This window comes from Periophthalmus magnuspinnatus, chromosome 19 (assembly GCF_009829125.3).
Source record: "Periophthalmus magnuspinnatus isolate fPerMag1 chromosome 19, fPerMag1.2.pri, whole genome shotgun sequence".
Lineage (NCBI taxonomy): Eukaryota > Metazoa > Chordata > Actinopteri > Gobiiformes > Gobiidae > Periophthalmus > Periophthalmus magnuspinnatus.
The window spans coordinates 5,760,961-5,782,222 of NC_047144.1; the positions used below are offsets into that span (position 1 = coordinate 5,760,961).

General features: G+C 38.2%; 2 protein-coding genes across 4 annotated transcripts; one reads left to right on the forward strand and one right to left on the reverse strand.

Moving 5' to 3' along the window:
- Positions 1–193: 193 nt before the first annotated feature.
- On the reverse strand, positions 194–11,346 carry LOC117387752 (epidermal growth factor receptor kinase substrate 8-like protein 1). The gene is made up of 19 exons (XM_033985305.2): positions 11,282–11,346; positions 10,593–10,646; positions 10,328–10,486; positions 9,643–9,789; positions 9,492–9,553; positions 7,548–7,651; positions 7,224–7,276; positions 7,011–7,140; positions 6,563–6,651; positions 6,262–6,336; positions 5,309–5,457; positions 4,615–4,759; positions 1,709–1,755; positions 1,519–1,627; positions 1,303–1,425; positions 1,077–1,227; positions 584–755; positions 376–508; positions 194–293 (listed from the first exon to the last, which is right to left on the reverse strand). The coding sequence occupies exons 2-19, from the start codon at positions 10,620–10,622 to the stop codon at positions 207–209; spliced, it is 1,965 nt and encodes a 654-aa protein (XP_033841196.1). The 5' UTR covers positions 10,623–10,646; positions 11,282–11,346; the 3' UTR covers positions 194–206.
- A 1,856-nt stretch (positions 11,347–13,202) lies between these two features.
- LOC117387751 (sodium-dependent neutral amino acid transporter B(0)AT2-like) lies at positions 13,203–19,933 on the forward strand. 3 transcript variants are annotated; one of them, XM_033985304.2, is made up of 12 exons: positions 13,278–13,297; positions 14,734–14,937; positions 15,571–15,728; positions 15,991–16,111; positions 16,196–16,365; positions 16,805–16,915; positions 16,994–17,235; positions 17,314–17,497; positions 17,593–17,794; positions 17,876–18,035; positions 18,105–18,267; positions 18,342–19,927. In XM_033985304.2, the coding sequence occupies exons 2-12, from the start codon at positions 14,736–14,738 to the stop codon at positions 18,585–18,587; spliced, it is 1,959 nt and encodes a 652-aa protein (XP_033841195.1). In that variant the 5' UTR covers positions 13,278–13,297; positions 14,734–14,735; the 3' UTR covers positions 18,588–19,927. The 3 variants fall into 3 exon arrangements, with proteins under 3 accessions (XP_033841192.1, XP_033841195.1, XP_033841193.1); XM_033985301.2 differs by having other exon boundaries at positions 13,203–13,297; positions 15,991–16,365; positions 18,342–19,933; XM_033985302.2 differs by lacking the exon at positions 13,278–13,297 and adding an exon at positions 14,018–14,336 and having other exon boundaries at positions 15,991–16,365.
- Positions 19,934–21,262: the final 1,329 nt, after the last annotated feature.

Here is a 21,262-nt window from a genome sequence, read left to right on the forward strand (position 1 = left end):
TTCTGTACACAGAATAAAAACACAGATATATACAGTTTGTTTAATTTAGTACTGTGTAACATACATTTGCATGGTACGTTCTGCTATACATTTACGATGTGAAGGCTTATGTCATTGTAAAGATTAATGACTGATGGCATGTTTTCACGTCAAAAAGCTGGTTAGTGATTATTTAAAAATTATGACAATTATGTTCTTTTTTTTTTTTACAATGTGCCACTCTCTAAATTATGATCAACTTTCATTTTCTGCTTCTCCATGACTGTTTCCAGCTCTGTGGCTCTTCTAGCATCCTGTAAAAGAGAAAGAAGAAAAAAGCATATATTTTATTAGAGAAAATTTTACATGCAGAAACTAAAGTTAAATTGTTTTTACCTCTAGCAGTGCTTTCTGGACAGTCAGCTGGCTATAGACTCTGGCACCTTCCTTTGGAATCACAGCGCGTAGCTCCTCTTTATTTAGGGAGAAGAGCTGTGCCCCAGTCAACACACCCAAACAATCAACAGTTCTAAACAGAGAGGAAAATATTAATAAGATACACCTAACCAACACCATTCCTTCATGTCTTTTCTCTGTTCCTTACGCATCAGTGAAGCCTTTTGCTCTGAGCCACTCGGCGACCTCTTCTGGAGAAGAGTGGTAGTCTAGTGGCACACTGGTCTCTGTGGAGCGGGGAATGACCAGGGGCTTATTCAGATTGGCCTTTCCATTGGTCAGCCTCTGGAGTAGCTCCTCATTCACCTCATTCATGACTTCTAAAAACAAATAATTCATAACCCACAATGTGATTAAATATATTTCTACCTCCAGACTTTCACAAATAACATTTTAATTACATACAAGTTTGATTTTACTTGTGTACAAATATTTCATTTAATTTAAGGAAGAATGGGGTATTATGTTTCTCAACCTCGATCCTTTCAATTAAAGTTTTTTGTAGGCTACATTAAAATGAATTAAACACAAGTAATAGCAATGTGTACTACTACTATTTAACACAGCTATTACTAGTAATAGCTGTGTTAAAATATAGCCGATATGCACCCTCAGTTCTCCAGACTCAAGCATTGTGGTACCTTTTTCTGTGTCCTCTGTGGCAGGTGCATGTGGGATGAATGACGGCATGCTGACTGGCCTCTGTGTGGAGGGAGATGAAGCTAGGGGCGGGGCAGGTGGGATCAGCGACAGTCTGTTATCAAACTTAGGAGCAGGGGACACGGCTGGTACCTGGGAGGAGCAATACAGGAACAATCAGGTACGCACAGATATGTACAGTATACAAATGCCATGTTACGCTCTTACATTTGGGGTATTGGCGACTGGGCTGTCCACATGAGCCATGGGTTCAAGCATGTTGTGAGGAACAAAACCCACTTGGTTGTAGCGATTGCGACACTTCCACCAACGTTTGGATGATTCAAGCACCTGTAAAGACAGATGATATGCTCTGAGTACAGTTGGCCACTCATGAGGTAACATTTTACGGTATATAAAAATAGTGTGTAAGTGTAGTCTTACCTCAAGCACTTCTCCTTTTTGTATTGAAAGCTCACTATTGTTTCTCGCTATGAAGTCATAACTGCAGCAGTATAGTCTGTCAGGTTGTGGGGGTTGTCCATGGCCATCTCTGAGAAGAAGCAAAAATTTACTTTATGGCAATGGAGGAGATAATAACTGCATTTTCAAATGTATTTAGGTATAGACTTACGTTTCATCATTAACTGGAGGCTTGGACAGCTCGGATAGCCGTGCTTGCTGTAAGTAGAAAAGCAGAATATAAAATGTATAAAAGATTAGCTATTTATTACAATATCTATGATGTTGTAATAAACAAATTGTAAAAAAATGTGTTACGTTTGCAACAATAAACAGATTAACAAACCTTCCAGCTCTGCAGCCGTTACAAATAATTTCCACATCTAAGTGCAATGAGTTTGCAGTATTCTTTGATGACAAGGCGCAGGGCATTAAAAATGCCATCAATTCCACAACACAAATTACGCAACCTCTTAGACATTTAAAGCTGCACCTGTAACTGACAAAACTGTCCAAGAGATCGTCATCAGTCTGAGTTCATCTACAAGCTGCCTTCATGTGTTACTCACTAAATTTCTAAAGTCTGTCCTCAACAGTTTACTATCACCACTCACTTGTAAAACTAACATGTCACTTTAATCTGTCAAGAGCTTTGAAAACTGCGATTATCAAGCCTCTCCTAAAGAAGAACAGTCTTGATGCCACAATATTGAACAATTACCGACCAATCTTAAATCTGCTGCTTTAGACAAAGTCCTTGAAAAAGTTGCTTACCAACAGTTTATTAACTTTGTCCAAATTTGCAACTCATTTGATGTTTTCCAGTCACCACAGCCCACCACAGCACTGAGACTGCTCTGATCAAGGTGACAAATGACATCAGCTTGAACACTGATGCAGGCAAAGTCTCAGTCTTGTTAGATCTGAGTGCTGCCTTTTACACTGTGGATCATGTCCCAGTCCTCTAGTCTCTCACAGAGGACTGGGTGGGCATCTCTGGTACTGCACTAAACTGGTTCAAGTCCTGTCTAGAAAACAGGGAGTACTTTGTTGAAATTGGAAAATGTGTCTCAGATAAAATGTCCCATGGGACGCCCCAGGGGTCAAACCTGGTACCCCTCTTGCTCAATCTCATGTTGTTGTTAGACCAGTTAATACGCAGCAATAGTGTGTCCTACCACAACTCTGCAGATGACACTCAGATCTGTGTCTCACTGCAACAGGTGAATATGGACCAGTGGATTCACTCTGCCATTGCATCCAACAGATCAGTGTGTGGAGGCAAAACAACTTTCTCCACCTAAACTCAGACAAGACTAAACGCATAGCCTTTGGCCCACAGAAACACAGAGAAAGTGTCCAGTCTCTCTCTCTAAAACCTTCAAATCAGGCTAGAAATCTAAGGGTAATAATGGACTCAGACTTGAACTTTAACAGCCACATCAAATTTATAACATCTGCAGCTTTTTACCACCTAAAAAATATTGCAAAAATCAAAGGTAAACTGTCAAAACCAGACTTAGAGAGACTTATACGTGCACTTGTCTCCAGTAGGTTAGACGACTGTAACGTCCTTCTCACTGGCCTCTCCAAACGAGCCTCAACACAGAACAGTACATCCAGAATGTGTCCTGTGCTCATGTCTCTGGCTCCTGTGGCTCAGAGAATAGACTTTAAAGCAGCTCTGCTTGTGAACAAGTCTCTCCATGGACCAACACCACAGTACATCTCCGAAATGTTAGTGCCATGAACCATCTCACACTCTGATGACTTCAGGGACCGGCCTCCTGCTGATCCCAGAGTCAGGACTAAACATGGAGAATCAGTGTTTCAGTTTTGTGCAGCTAAACCCTGGAACAGTCTCATAAAGATGTGAGACAGGCCTCAACCTTGACAATGTTTAAATCCAGGCTCAAAACAGTTCTGTTTAGCTGTGCATATGATTGAAAGGTTTTTATTCTGCACTTTTTGCATATTTTCTATAAGTCACACATTTTTTCATTTTTTCTCATGTTTTGTCCAGGGCTGCGACTTATACTCAGATGTGACTTATATGTGAAATTATTAAAATATATCATTTCACATCTTCGTTATTGTCACACTGACAACTGTGCAAGGGCACTCTAAGCTTGCGTACCAGTATGGCAGCCATCTACTTCTGGAGTTGGCGGAGTTGTTCAGAAGTGACACCGAGGATGAAGAATTCAATGGATTTAGTGATTTGGAGTGAGATTGAGAGTAAACTTATTAGCTTGTTTTTTATGCTTTAGTTATCTGATTAACTATTAATATCTTACGTTAACATACCAGACACGTATTCAGTTCTGTTTATGCTTCATGTAGCTGCTGTACTGCTATTCAGCCTGTTGTTCTCTATTTTATTGTTGTTATTATTATAACTTGCCTTTAAAGATAAAATGGCTGTTCTTGGTCTCATTTTGTAAAATACATTTCCCCAGAAATGTGACTTATAGTCCAGTGTGACTTATATATGATTTTTAATTCATTTTTACAATTTTTTATGCTGGTGTGACTTATACTCCGGAGTAACCTATAGTCCGGAAAATACTCTAATTATGTTTTGATTTGTTTGATTTCTTATTCTGTAAAGCACTTTGAATTACTTTGGGTACAAATTGTGCTATACAAATAACCTTGCCTTGCCTCATACAGCAATAAGCTTAATATTTCAATATATATATAAAAAAAAGCTTGCTTTATGTGGGGTCCATATTCCATTTTGCATATACTATATATTGAATTACTTTATAAACACTTTAACAATATTAGTGATTTATTTCAAAGTGTTATTGATTTATGAAAAAGGAGCATTCAGTGGTTAGTCAACAGAAAAGAATTACGAGGAGGCAAAACACATTTTAGTTAGTGATTAATGAAGTACATTATTTATAAGTAAATCAACCAATGTACTTTCACCAAATTTTATGACATGGTAACTCCTGTGTACTAGTATTTTATACAACTATGTTGTATTAGAGTTTGTGTTGCTTTAATTTTGTGTGCATTTTGCCTTGTAGCACCGGCTCTGTCTCTCTCATGTACACTGGTATTTGGTACCTCTTGTTTTTCTCGGAGAGCTTCATGTTTGTGCGCTGACTCGATCGGATCCTCCCAAACCTGCCCGTCTGGCCTTGAGGCTTCCGGCTTCCACCCGTCGAGGAACACAGGACTGTAGGGAACTATTGGTTCTCTGAGCTGAGATCTGCAAGACAATTAGCAGCAATTACAGCAACCACTTACTACATTTTAGTCTTCTAATACTATGGTTTTATAAAAAAATAACAATCATTTTAAAAAAAGATAAAATATTCTTGAATATAGCCCTAGCAATGAATTGACAATGTATTGTTGTCACATGGAAGTCTGATTTCATTCACAACCTTTGAGCGGTTCAGTCATTGTGTAAAAAATTTAACAAAATGCAAAAATAAAATCAAGCAACAGGGGATAAATCATACATACATAACACCGTATCCTGAGGCCTTATATCACCACACTTACTCCAAATATTTGTTCAAGGTGGTGGTTTGACTTTGAATCAAGTTATATGTGTGCATATATGAGTCAGTTTCCCTTGTACCTAAATCAATAAACCACTTATTTCGACTGAATTAAGACTAAAAAAAAAACAAAAAACAACTATTGTTCATCGTTAATCAGTTGATTGTCATTTTGGGTAAGTCTCAGTCAAGGTGAGACAGTTTAGTCTAGAACACATAGAAGAAAACAACTCCATGCAGTCGATACTGACCGTGACTGTGTCCAGTTGGGTCCCAGAGACATCCACAGCTGCCTCTCCTCCTCGTTGAGAGTGTCCTGTAGCAGGGTCACAGCCGAAGTGGTCAGGGCTGGACTGGTCACCATCGCTCCCATTGTTGGACCACCTGTAGTTTTCACCATCTGTAAACACACATATAAGAATCTGCATTTAAAACTAGTGTGTCATTCAGGTGTGGCACTGAAAATACACTCCTTATCGAATATTAACCAGCAAAAGATTATCGGAGATACAGCTGAATGGAAATAAACCAGTGTTACACCATGCATTTATTGGACATTGGTGTACACCTTACATGAAATCTTGTTCTCATTCAAGTTCCTTTTTCAACACTCTATGCTGATTTGTCACGAGAGCCATTCTACCTATTTAACCTAGTCACAACAAAGATAACTCCTCTGTAACATATTTGGGTGCCTTGTTTCACTGCTATTGATGCAACTTTCAGGAATAAAAGATATAAAACTCAAAAACAGCAGAAACAGAGAGCTACGGATATCAAATTGTGCTTGCGGGTACAGTTTATTTACAAAAACACATTAATCAGGCACACCTTGCTCTTATAATGCAATGCCACGTGATTCTGTCCTTGACCAAATATTCCATGTCCACTATTTGTACGTTCCTACATTCACAGTTCATTCCACACAACTGCACTCTAGTACCAGAACAGCCTTTTCTGACAACAACGTTACACAACTGACATGACACACTATTTTGACCTGACACATGCTTACAGTTACTTTCCATTTGGTGTCCAATAACAACAACTGCTGCCTTATTCGAGGCTCACAAATGTTATGCAGATCTTCTTATCATAGAATATTACTTAACTGATACCCTGGACAATTTTTTTTTTGACTTTTACTCAGATTGTAGGTGTATAGAAACAGCAGGTGTAACTCTGAGAAAGTGGTCTGACTTACCATGTCCAGAGGTTTAAATACGTGATGCACAAGTTCCTCTGATGATGGGTTGGAGATGGTTGATTTCAAACGAGCCTACAGAAATATACATATACAGGCATGTTTTTGGTATTGATTCGTAGCAAAATAACCTACAGGTAGAATTCTGACTGTCTTGACACTGTGGTTCAATAGGTTTTAATATAGGCATTGCACTGTATACCATTATAAGATACTGGAGATTTGTGGTTCAGAAAAAACAGCATTTACCCCCGAATTAGAAACATTTCTAGACATTTCATAAATACTTTTTCTTACTCACCAATAAACTGAAGCAATACTTGAACTTCTGAAAGATATCAACAAACTCCTCTTCTGGTGGTGGTTTGGCTTTTGCAGTGAGTAGGTCCTCTGTGAGAATATGTCTGTTAGCTCTCTTATTCTTCTAAATAAAACACCTCAGTTTAAAGATGCACTATGTAACTTTCCTAGAGAGCACATCACCTGCTTCTTTCTCCATGGACTTACATTTTTGCCTGGAATATTTCACAGAATGGCATTAAATGTATGTATATATTTAGCATTTATTAATTTACTAATTTAGATGTATTTTTTTTATTGGTAATTTTGTTTATTCTCAGATTTGACCTGAAACTTGTGAAACTGGTGCCATACTGTGGGACATTCCAGGTAAAACAGTAACACATCCATGACAAACTAGAAATGTTACACAGTGCACTTTTAATACACAAATCTATCTCCTTATTTACCTTCAGCACTTTGCTTTTTGTTCTTTTTCTTCTTCTTCTTCCTCTGGTTTAAGACTGTGGCTGCCTCAGCTGTCTGCTGCAGCTTGGCCATGAAGCTCTCGATGTCATCAAAGCAGTGATTCAAGATACCCTGAAGATAAAAATGCCCATTATAAACCTGTCCAGACTTTGCGCACAACCACCATGTGACTAAAATACATTGCATATTCCTACCACTTCTCTTTCTGCGCGCAGGAGAGCAATATCTGGGCCGTTGACTCCGTTTGCTGGTTTGGGAGAGAAGAGAGGTTTCAGTGCATCCATTTTCATTCATGACTTCCCAGCTTTTGGCATTCCTGTCCCCTTTTTACCCACGTCCAGCCCCTGCTACACAACACCCCCCTTTACACACATAAACTAACAATGATATCTCTGTGCTGCGCCAAGGCCTCCACTACAAATGCCTCTTTCTGTGTGTCCCCCAGGCTTCTTATCATGCCAAATCGCTATCCTCACCTCAAACACTTTTCCCGCACTAGTGGGGTTTTAAACTCTTACCTCTAGGACCAGGATAAGGTGGAGGGTTTGCTGGTGGTGGGTTTGGGGCATGTGCGTGAGGAGGAATCGGAATTTCCTGCAGGTCAGTCATGTCTCCGATGCCTCTGAAATATCAAAAAGCATTCATAAATATATCACATAAAAACAGGTATAGGTATGGTGTCGTTCATTACTTTACTATTTACATCTCAAACAACCAACCTGGATAAAAAAAAAGTGATAGTAAGTAGTAAGAGAAATATTAAAATATATAATAGTAAAATATTATAGTTGGTTGGCTCCTCTGTGCAGTTTTAAACAATTATGAACAGGAACCAATACTATGATTAATGCATTATGAAGTTGGACTTGAAATCTTATCATAGAGTTGATCTAAAAGGAAATCTGGCTGTCAAATGAAGCTGGAATGTGTGTGAGTCTTATTACCATATTTTCCTCAAATGTATCAATTTATTTGATCCAGTTGTATCTTATTTAAATGATTTGTATATATTTTAACATAAACAATACAGGCTTCATAATTTCCATTTAACAAGTCTGTTGCAAACCACATTTGCACATTTTCTGACAGGATTGAGTTGTGGACCATTAGTCATCAAAACTAATCTTATTTCTATTGCTCAAAGCCAAGCAAACATGATTACTATGACTCTCCAACGTTTCAATCTTAAACCAAACATCTTTCTTTAGACAACCCAACGGGTGCAAGCCAAAGGTCAACCTCATTCCTGAACACATTAGAAAAATGTAAATACCTTTAAAAACCAATGGTCCGTAAGTCTCACCACATCCACCTGTCGTTGAGCCGTCCTTTAAACGAGAGCTGTTCAAAGCTTCCTAAAGTCCTGAGCACAGTGGGCCACTCATCACTCCTCAACTCACTGCTCTTTCTGTCACAAAGGCCTGGTTATCTGTGTCACACCTTTTTGAGTTATGTGTAAACCGGTAAAACAAGTCACTCTCTCCTCTCTCAGCTGTTTACACTGTCCCCTCTGTCTCTGTGTGTGGCTAGGGTCACTCAATGGAACTTTGATTCAGTGGGAACATAATAATGGCCAGCGAAAGAAGCCACACAATAAATAGTTTGAAAAACAAATAAGGCGAGGGATGTACGTCATCTTTTTAGACATGTTAAGAATGTGAATAAAGACAAGTGTATCAATCACATGCCATATTCAACACCAGTAAGTATTTGGACAGTATAGACCTCTGCTAGCCTGAACTGTAATGATAAACAACCAAAATGCCACAACTTGCTGAAATTTCAAGATTGTTAAAGGTTATTTATGCTGAATGCCGTTCTGTTCACGGCCAGCCAAGTAATATGCTGGTGATGTTTCTTGCTGAAACATAGCAGTGTACACTTTGAATGCTTTAGTTGGTGGGCGACTGCTTAACTCACTGTGCCACTCCTGCCTCACCTCATACTAATATCATTATAATGCAATACAATCTAATAATGTACTAAATCAATAAAGTTCTGTATCTGCAACTAAAATAGTCCAAGATAGGTATGTCACAATATCACATATTATACTATTATTGCTGATTACTGACATCATGACCAAACAGGGGAATGAAATGGTAAAAAGATTTTAAAAAAACAAAAAACAATACACACATTATATCTATGCTTACTTTTTTGAGCTATAGATTGATCATACTTTTTCATGATTATATATATATTTTTTTCTTTTACAAGCAAAATATGTTTTTATTAAAAAAAAAAAATGTCTTAATTATCACTTCCTGATAATTTACTACACTATTCTGATTCAAATTCTGAAAGGTGGGCACGCTGTTATTTAAATGTATGGTTTGCTAATCAAATCATTACGCTGCCCATTTCCTGCAATTGCTTGTTGCTGACTTCCATTAAGACACAAAAAGAATTTATGCTATTTTTTTTTAATATAACATTATACATTATAACATTTACAGTACCTGCTTCTGTTGACGTGTTGACCTGAAAGTGCTCGTGAGATGTCCTCGCAGATCTGCTCAGCCTGTAGAGACCCAAATGCAGACACACTTGTAAAACCTGATGCCATGAAGCCATGACAGAGTTGTTTTGTGGTTGTTAAGTGTGACTTACCTTCGCCATCTCACAGTTAAAGAAGTGAATATCTGGCTTTTTCTGATCAGGGCTTTGACACACAAGCAGCAGTAAAGAGGGGAAATGCCTCTCTGTTTTGGAGTCGCAGCGTAGAATAGATTTGAAAGTATACTTCTCCAGCTCATCCTGAACACAATGTTGTAATACAAAAATAGTTATTAACAGAATAACGTGGACATCACTTAGTGAATATTTTTGTCAGTTCATGGACGTTCAGTGATTAAAGCTGTCTGCCTCTTCTGTCACAATTCACTGTGATTGGTTAAATCCACCTCTCACTCACTGAGAACATGTAGAAGAGCAATAAGAGGAGTGGGTGGGAAAAAGTATGTTTTTGAGCATATAGCTGAATTAAATGGATAAACAAGCACAATATGACAATATTACCAAAATAGCATGCCATCACAAGGTGATATCACGGTTCAATATTTCATTGGTATATTGCCCAGACACGGTCAGAATGATAATTTCTTGTTTTCTTTCTCACAAAAGAATTACAATTTGAACCAGTGTTCTCTAATTACCTATTAAAAAGCATAAAATGTTGTGTAAAATGGTTACGTAATGTCCCTGTTTATTCTAGTATTGTGCACATTACATTTACAGTACAAGTTCCCCTTAATTACCTGCACTCTCTTATTCTTAAAAAATGTTTTTCTCTCACCTGGCTTTGAATGTCGCGTAGAATGACAGAGTCTAACGTGACGTCTAGAAACATCTGTTGGCTCCACAACTTTTTATTTTGGGCCAAAAATGAGAGTCGGGCCTGGGCCTCCTCCACACTCTGTACATCTCCATCCTGGAGCGAGAAGGTCAGGAGGTGCTGCAGAACAACACAGAAACTGGCGTAACTGTATTATAAATGATCTGTGGTTAGCTACTTTCTTTCTTGGTTTAAGCAAATACATGAATACAGAAATTAAACTTACATTAACAAGATGCCGTGAAATGTTTGTCATCCTTCGAGGGTGTCTCCCAATTACCTAAAAGCACAATGACAATAAAAATCCATGTAGTACATTAAATAGCATCCCAGTCCCATTACGTCAGCTGATTCTCATTTGTGATTCACTGACATGGGACAACACCACAGTGCAAGAGTACAACAGGGAGAGCTGCTCAACCAGTTATGCAACAGTACAGTGCACCTCACCATTCAGAGCTCCTCAGACTACATCAGACCTGTCAATGGGAGTAACAAATAGCCAGTATCACGAACACTCCCATATTAGCGGTTTCACTGACTAGACTGACATCAGGTGAAACAGTAATGTGCTGTAACTAGTTGTAATATTCAGTGGTCCAACATCTCTCTAAAAGTATTTATACATTTAGTAAACACCCAGAATCATAGTAGATTAAAATATCAAATGATCAAATTAATGGGAAACTAGGAAAACTAAATAAAGTTCTCTATTGTCATGATGACTGTGAACACGCCCTTTGAAAGTCACACGAGAACAGCCTACTCTTGAGCTGTGGATGTAGTGGTACAACTTCACACTAACATAAGCCGGCCATTTTAGCAAGTGCAAAAAACTAAATAAAACAAAAAAACAATCAATCACTCCTTCACCCTGACCATGAAAATACTTCTACATAAATTTGTTGTACTTACTATTTAGTTCCAGTCTCCAAAGCACCTGTGTGTGTGTGCAGTAAAGTGACTTCACTGCAGGTCACTCCTCACTGTGGTATTAGTACTAAAGCAGGCCCCGCCCCTGAGTCCCCACCTCAGAGACAGCTCACTCTGCTCCCCTCTGTGCACTCACCTACATGCAACTGCAAACAAAAACACTTTTCTAAACTTAACTGTTTAGCATTTTTAAAATACCTTGAAAAGAAAGTAAGTAATAAAAGTAATATGGCCTGGTAGTGCCACCTTCTTGTCTCCATGTAGATTCACAGTTAATGCCATAGAGTGGAACATTAATCAATGCAATAACATCATAAAGTCAAGAAAGTAGCGTACTCTTCACCAGAAACATGACATAGAGCACCTTTTTTTTTTTTTTTTTACTTTTTACAGTCTATAGTACAAAGTTTTGAAGTACATATATAGTAGATATGTATCACCGATATATATGGTCATTATTTATACAACTTTACAACATTAATAATCTGGATAAACCGCATACCTTTCCAAAAAAGCCTCTCAAGTCATAGAGTCTATATTTTACAACTAACAATACACTGTCATATTCCCAATACTCCCCATCCCGCGTGCGTCTACTCCCCCTCCACGTGCGCATTGGCTGCACTTTCAGTCAGGGCTTTCTCTCAGGTCAAAAGTTTCATTGAAAGCAACATCCTCCATTGCTGTCTCATCCTTAGAAGAATCCCAGGAGAAAGTTAAGAGGAGTAAATAATGTCTAACGAATCTCTATAGACCAGTAACAAGGAACGCAGTCTAAATGTGCCATAACAACAGGCTCCATACACTTATCTACACTTTCTATACCTGCAGCGAGGAGATAGACAGCCTACATAGCAACTACTTTGCATCAGTTGGCTTCATTTGTTGCCCAGAAAAACATAGTTCTTACTTGTTTAAAAGTTCCAAATGTGTCAGTTTATTTCATGATTGCTACTAATGTTGTTTTGGAAGTTATTTTGTGAAAAGTGGATGTGTGAAGTGAGCACGCGCAGAGGGGGACATCTGGTGACCATTTCAATGTATTGGCATTCACTTTAAGGGGCTGCTTCATCTGGCAACATTAGTTTACTCTGGTGGATAGGGGGACTGTCCAAATTAGACTTATACAAACTTTACTAATCCACATGTAAACTTACTTGAACACAGCAGCTCATAAAGAACATTAGTTGATGCAGCAAAATAAACAATTTGCAAACTATATTGTTGGTTAAAGGTGCACTGTGCAACTTTTCCGGTGCAGGGTCCACCAACTGTTTGTCTCTGTGATGTGTTTGCTTTGCCTTAAATGTTCCACAGTTACAACATGGGAGTACATTTATCACATAGACACAGGGCAGATCTGTAGAAAAAATATATGTTTTATGTATTATTATTATTATTATTATTATTATTATTATTATTATTATTATTATGTTTTTTTTAATTAATTATTTTAAAAAATATATAAAATAAAAATAAATTAAAACACACTAACAAATTCAAGGTAGTTGCAAGATAGTTAGGTTAATGCCGTACTATGTAACATTCCAGGCAATGCAATAACCAATGATAAAGTAGCCTATAGTTGCTTCCCTTTTTAGTCCACAGTAAGCAAAGTCCTCTCTCACATCAGTTTCAATAATGAGCTCTTTTTCAAACGTTAACACTGCGCTTCAGGGGTGTCCACATTTGTCTTGGCCCTCAGAATTTTTTTTTGAAGAATTGGCGCACTTTATCCTGGAGAGCAGATCTACTTTGTACTGCTAGTTTTAAATCGTTTAGTCGAGTGTATCATTTTGTCAACAGTGAGTCCAAACAGTGTTTCAGACCTTGAGTGAAGGTGGTAGATAGTCCGGCTGTGGAATGTCGGGACAAATGTGTGATTGGATGAAGAGAGAGGCAGGGGCGGCTCCACGTGCAGCAGCCGCGCGTCACCACTTGACTTTAATTTGACTCCCGACAACTTATAGACATTTTCTCCTTTGAACTGTTCTCAAGGTATGTTCCATGATGTTGCTTTATGTCGTATCGGGCACCATACTATACAGAATATTTAAAATTGACCTTTGTGCGTAAATAATAAACCGTGTTTGGTCTTAGTTTTTCTACGTGGCAGTGCGCGCGTGAACCGACCCGTCTCTGTCCACTGCATGGCTCTGTTTACTTTAGTGTTTCCTTTAATGTATCTCATATATTACGGATCATTATTTTTCATTATTTAAAGTCTTTGGTCGTGATTTGCTCTTAAGACTCCCTACAGTTTGCGTTGGACTTTTTTTTTTTTTTTTTTTTTTTTTTAAGCAAGCATCGGTGGGCTGACTGTGCCACGTGTTATGTTTGCAGTATGTAAACAGAAACGCGCTTTTGATCACACACTTTAAATCCAAAACAAAAAAACATACATCTGGTCATACGCACGGCTGCAGATGTTTGAAATGGGTGATCAGTTATTATGATAAACCGGGGTCTTTTGCTATGTTGCTTTTATGTGACATGGATAATTTGGGGTCTGTTCAGAAAGACTTTTAGATGACACTTATTTTAAATATGACGGTGCGCGTGTGCTTGCTCCCAACTGGTTAAACCCTCACTATTATTGGATAGTTGTCGCTCTATTATACTTTTAAATAAACTCAAAGCAGAGTTTTATTGTGTGCTGTTAAAGGCGATGGTGCGTCTTCAAATGTCCTTGAACGCCGCATACAGTAGGTGTGGTTTGTGCTGTGTTGCATCAAGCGGAAGAGATAAAGGCATGGATGAAGGGTAGAGAAAGCGGCTTCTGTGACCATATTTATTTATATATATCTGATCGTGACAGTTATTCTTTCGTAGGCATCTTTGCTTTAAATAACTGGACCTACAGCCGTGCTTGTGCCAAACAAGAAGATGTATCGCGTAATAAATTGATAGTAACGCACCAGATTCCGGGCGCCACACGTGTTCCTGAAGGATTACACCTCACTGTTGTCTACTTTGATTGTTGTTAAGGAATTTCCTCTAAAATACCTCACATTCCACGACGTCTTTTGAGAACAAGGTTGGTTTAATATGTTTTGGATTTAAACGCGGGAGATTTCTGCGCGCGTAAAGACAAAACCATTGAAACTAACAAACGCCATTACTGGGATTATCTCAGTATGGTTTTGATATACGACTAGAGCATCAGCGTGGATCTGTAGTATGAACTGAATACGATCTTATACTTCCATGATTTACACATGACCTGTGTTTCAAAGAACACGGTAATGACACGGTGTTACAATCTGGACAATGTGACTAGTCTGAGGGATTATTCCTGACTATTAAGTGTGTTTAACCATCAACTGGGAATGATCACATTTACAAATACAACTCAGCCACTATAATTTGTTAAAGCATACGTTGTAAAATAGTGTTACCATTATATCATTAATTTTTTAAAGTTGTCATTTCAGAAATGGAGAAGCAGCCCTTGCCCACAGATGATGACCAGACTGAGACTGGAGTCTATGGGGCTGAACACAGACAGCAGGACCCTGAGCCAGCCGCACGAGCGGGTTGGAACAGTAAAATCGAGTACTTTTTGGCCCAAGTAGGCTTCAGTGTGGGTCTCGGGAACGTGTGGCGGTTTCCATATTTGTGTCACCAGAACGGAGGAGGTGAGGGGCTATTCTTGTTGACCAGTGAGAGGGTGTGATGTAATAGGACACCTCTTTTTGGTTCTACACAGTCCAGCATGTACAGTATTCATTTAGTGTAGGTAGAATCTGCAGGTGACAGTTTGGTTGTAAAATAAGGTAAGTACTTAAAAATAAAGAAGCAGTTTTAACTTGAATAGTAAGATATCAAAGTTACAGTTTACAACTTTCACCTGTAAGATCCCATGGAAATGGAAAGTTAAAACCGTATTTACCATACTATTTATTTACCTAAAAAGCTACATACTGTGGCTTTAAATTAAATAAGCATATGTAACAGGTTAATAGAAATTCATTCTTTTTCACTTACTATATATTATTTTTTCAGTCCAATTCCAGTTACACATATTTTATCATTTACCCTCAGTGCTAAGTGTGAGGCATGTGGTTGTGTTTACATAACATTTTGCTGTTGCTTGAGATCTGTTGGGACCACTGAAAATAGGACCATGTTTAAGAGCTATAAGTGCCATGTCCACAATAAACACAATTTAAATGTATTACAGGAAATGAAACTACAAGTTGTTGGTTTAACCTTCACTTCTGTTGATACACAGATGTTTATTGTACAAATTCACTTGGTCCTCTCTTCAGGAGCCTTCCTCCTCCTGTACATTCTGCTGATGCTGGTGGTGGGTATCCCCCTGTTTTTCCTGGAGCTGGCCGCGGGACAGGCCATCAGACAGGGCAGCATTGGCGTGTGGAAATACATCTCACCAAGGTTGTCTGGGATTGGCTACTCCAGCTGTGTGGTAAGACACACTCTTAGTTTACTTTTGTATATTCACTATGTTGATTGTCCTGCAAAAGCATTGAAAATTTGCATATTAATTGTTATATTATACATTATACCCGGGCATTCAATTTCCATTGCCATCTGTCTTTTCAGTTTTTAGTTCAGCTTAAGTCATAATTTTGTTGTTTTTTTTAATTATCAAAATTGGCCTTCTATTTATGTGGTGTTATGTTGCTTTTACACATATTAAATATCCTTTTCTTTCATACTGTTCCCAGGTGTGTTTCTTTGTTGCTCTTTACTACAATGTAATTCTTGCTTGGAGCCTCTTCTACATGGGGAACTCATTCCAGTACCCTTTACCTTGGGAACAGTGTCCAAATGAGGCCAATGCTACAGGTAAATACTCCTTTACAGCCAGCCACACATACATTGATGGGAGCTGTTTCAATATAGATGTTTTTGTCTCTGTCTCAGTAAAAGAGTGTGAAAAGAGCTCTCCCACATCATACTTCTGGTACCGTAAAGCTCTGGATATCACTGACTCAATTGATGAGACAGGCACGTTCAACCCTTACATTGTGGGCTGTCTGCTGGGGGCCTGGATCATTCTGTGCCTGGGAATGTTTAGAGGAATCAAAAGTTCTGTCAAGGTACTGTGTTAATCTAGTTTGACTTCTTAGCACTGTTTAGTGAATGCTTCATTTTCATCTCATCAAATCTGTGTCATGTGGTGGGCTTATGTTTGTAGTGTTTGTGGAATGTCAGGACTTAACCAATTATAAAACCCCACACCTAAATGTTTAGTTTTCCTACGCTACTACTACAGTTTAACAAGGATTCTATAGCAATGTAGTGATTAGTGTAGTGTTTGTCAAAAGTTGTTTTAGTTTTGGTGTATTTGAAGTATAGAATGAAGTACAGAATAGTTGAAACAATCCTTTTTGTTTTTTTCTTAACAAGATATACATTTGAATTGAATGGTACAGTGAGATGTAGGTGTACAAGTTTGAAAGTCAAGCCATATTACAATAAATGCTACAGCCTTTACTTACCTGCGTATATTGTTATTATCCTCTTTCTACTTTGCAGATTATGTACTTCTCTTCCATATTTCCGTATGTGGTGCTGTTTTGTTTTCTTGTCCGTGGACTCATGTTGGACGGTGCCATGGAGGGCATCACCCACATGTTTTACCCAAAGGTACACTGCTATATTGTCTATCTAAAAGTTATAACAAGAGGTTGATATTTGCTGAAAGTTTTTGCTTTTAATTTACAGATTGAAATTTGGGGGAACATACAGGTCTGGAGACAGGCTGCCACTCAGGTGTTTTTTGCCCTTGGTCTGGGCTTTGGGTCCATTATTGCCTACTCGTCCTATAATCCTAAAAACAATAACTGCCATAGAGATGCTTTCACTGTCTCCTTCATCAACTTCTTGACATCAGTACTGGCCACTCTGGTTGTATTTGCAGTGCTAGGCTTTCGTGCCAAAGACAAGGTCAAGGAATGTATCTCTAGGTATGTATATTATGTTATTTAATGAACAGATTTGCACATGATTAAACCTCTTTGTTAACAAGGCTTTTGTTTTTTCAGTAATATGATGCAGCTGTCGGAGAGATTTGACAGTGGGATGGTCGACATAAGCATTATGCCAAAATTCAACATGTCAGACTTGAGTTCTGTGGCTCCTGAAGACTACACTTCCTGGTTTTTAAAATATGGCCAACACATCCCAGGCAATTTAACTGAGTGCAGTTTGGAAAACGAGATGCAAAAGGTAAAGCACTCTTAATATAACATGATTTTCATTTGGGGAGATTTTTATTTTTAATCTTAATTGAAAGTGACGTACTTTTGTTATTGTTTGTTGAGGGTGTGGAAGGTACTGGTTTGGCCTTTATAGCATTCACTGAAGCTATGACACTGCTTCCTGGCAGTCCTTTCTGGTCTGCCTTGTTCTTCCTCATGCTGCTCAACCTGGGACTCAGCACAATGTTTGGTACTATGGAGGGCATTCTGGCCCCACTCAGTGACCGCTTTAAGACACTGGCCAATAACAAGACAAAACTCACAGGTAGGATCTTGTTGCAGTGGCTTTATTTTGGTGGTGTCTGCTGTATGGATGTTAGAGGCTGATATGTAATTGTTCTTCTAGTGTTCAGCTGTGTTATTGGCTTTCTGATTGGCCTGCTCTTCACTCAGCGCTGTGGAAACTACTTTGTCACCATGTTTGACGACTACTCTGCCACTCTGCCCCTCATCATAGTGGTGATGTTTGAGACCTTCAGTGTGTCGTGGTTGTATGGAGCCGATAGGTGAGTTTTAGTGCTACCTGAAAAATTCAGCTAAATAAGCCTGCAAAATCTAACATTGGTATTTTGTAGGTTTCTTGATGATTGTGAGGGGATGCTTGGATGGCGGCCACATGTTATCTACAAATACTTGTGGAAATACATTTGTCTGCTTTCAATGGTGGGTCTGCTGTTGGCCACAACAATCCGCATGTTTATTAAAAGACCAACGTACATGGCATGGAATCATGAAACAGTAAGGAAATAAAATGACCAATGATAGTAATACTTGTATTATTGTTACTAATTGACTATGTATTGGTTATCCAGGCCTCCGAGGAGTACCTAGACTATCCTGACTGGGCATTGGCTGTTCTGGGTTTGCTGATCATTTTTGCCATGATGCCTGTCCCTCTGTGCTTCATCTACTCAGTGTTGCAGGACAGAATGAGGCGATCTGAAAATGTAGAAAATACAGGGTACAGCATGGTCAGTACAGATGACAAGTGTGAGACTCCCCTCACTGACATGTCAGAACTGGAGCAAAGAAATGGATCTGCGGCCATGTACTTGTAAATCTGTTACAGGTTCTTCGTTACACACTACATCAGGGGTCTCCAACCTTATAGCCTTAAGCCTGTAGCTCCCCAAAGGAAATGTATGTAAATGTATAATTTAAATGTCTAATTTTATACATTGATATATTGATGTATGGGTTATGTTTATAGCCATGTAAATATACCCCATCTAAATCTATAGTTCTTACCTTTATAAAAGCTCAATTTCGTGGAACACCTAAAAGAAATAGCTCTGCCATTTTCGTTTTGTAAAAGTAGCTCACCAGGGGGAAAAAGGTTAGAGACTCCTGCTTTACAGGATTGTGGTTTTAGATCAGATTATTCAATAATCTTTTTTAAGAATAAGCCATAACACATTGTTACTGCAGTTTGCTGTAACAGTGTGTTCCTTTTACCTCATTTTGTTTTTATTCCATTGTTACCGTCAATGATTTGAAATGTGCATTTACATTTCAAACTATTTGGAGAAAAATTTACTAGTAAATCCTGCCCATTCAGGAGGATAATATTTATTACAATTACCACCCTAAATACTTTGCCTCAGAAGAAATTCTCAAATGTTCTTGGTATCTCTGGTGCAGATATATCATCCAAAAAATCCTGCTGTTAGTAACAGGAAAATGTGTGAGTTTGTACTGTGTGCTGAGACCGAGACCTCTTGCTTCACACTGACACTATTGTTTTGCGTATTCATAACAGTGAGAACTGGAACATGATCAGTAGAGCACAGACCCACTGTATAGCCAAGAAGATACTAAAGGTTATTGCACTCTAAACTACAGTATTAATGTGAACCACATTGAGAAACGTTTGCAGCTTTAATAATGCTCCTGAGCTGTAAAGGTCTCATGTCTTCCTTTGAGATCACAAACAAATGTTGCTAGAATGAGCACAAATGCCAAATATTAGTTGAACTGCTTTGGTAAATATATGGACACTGGTGAGAATAGTGTCTAATGTAATAAATTTATAAATAAAAGGGCATTAACATGGCCTAGAACAAAGCACAGAATAGTGATACATTCTTTTAAAGAAATTATTTTTAAACTTCATGGCTGGATTATGTTTTTGTTGGTGTACTGTAATATTACTGCTGTGCGTTTCTTGTAGATTTAAATTATGTTGTATGTACAATATGAAGTGCCTTCGGCTTTTTACTGATGATGAATCTTTGATATCAGCACATTCCAACACACAGTATGTATAGTTTTTATGACCATCCAATTACCTTGAGTATAATTGTCTTGTAGATTTGTTTGTAAAGGGAGAAATGAAAACAAAAATGTAATATAATACCTTGTAATATACGTGTGGACTTTTTAATAAATACATTTTGAGCAGCTGAACTAGTTGTAAAATAATTCATTTGGTGTGGTTAAATATTGTTAATTGGTACAATCTACACATGGAATAGTGAGTTTGATGCTGGACAAACAGGGTGGGTTACACATGTTACACCTCGTGCTATTTCCAGTATTGCATCTGCCTGGGAAAGTTTGGACTCCTGAACATAAAACCATGTTATCATAAAGTTTGGAGAAACAGTTGGACATTGAAATAGTGTGTGTAAAGTTTTTTAGTTGTAGACCAAACTTCAGGTGGTCTAAAGGAGAACACTGAGGATTTTGCTCAGGCCAATGACCTTTAATAGCCCTGATATAAAATGATTATTATGAGTTGGTTCTGTATTGTTTTTATATATTTTTTCTTAAAACCTAATGTCCTTGCAGTTTTTGGTCCATAATAGATTGCCCTAAGCCACAATATGTTCCAATTCAATTCATTTACAAAAATCAAACGAACTTCCAGTGTAAAATCAATAATCTATAAATATATCCGGTTGTATGTAAATGCACAGTGAGGAACTTCACAGTGTTGTCGTTGCTGTCGTTAGAGGGCTCTGTTGCTCTCAGTTCATGCTTTCATCTTTACTACTCCACCTCCACCGGTTTAGATTTATTATTTAATAGAGTTCCAGGTCAGCAACAATTGCAAACACAGTTAAAATAATCTTTAAAGGTTACAAATATCTTCCTTTGCTAAATCATATATGTGTAATGAATTGTTTTACTTCTTCTGTTCCTGCCTCTGTGCCTGTGTATATTGCAGGTGTCCCATTGGAGGCACAAAGTGCCAAGAGACTTCTGTTGTCTTGGATGCAGTTTTCATTTTAGTCAATTGACAAGATAGAGAGCACGGACGACATAACAGCTACATATCGGGGTAAGTAAAGACAAATACAGCAGGAATTAAAACTAACTGTACAAGATTTAATGTTGTGATTTGCTTGCCCTATTTTTCCTGAGTTGTAAATATAATTACAGATATAATGTCACATATCCTGTTTTGTCTTTTCAGGTTGTGATTCTGTTTTTGAAGCAAACATGGCAGGTGCATCCACTCTTTATCTCTTGCTGCTCCTTCCTCTTTGCACTTTGCCGTTTGAGGGTCAAATAAATCTCCACAAGGCCCAGGCTGCACCTCCATCTCCAGCACAGCTCCGAGACGCATTCAGCCACAATGAAAACCCACATGTCAACACCAAAAGTAAGTCTCATTTAAAGACAAAAGTAATTGTGGATACAAGCTCTAGTCTATTCTATTATTTTAGGTACCCGGTCGGACAATGACGTTACCAAAGTGGGGCTTTTCATTGCAGCCTCCATTGGGATA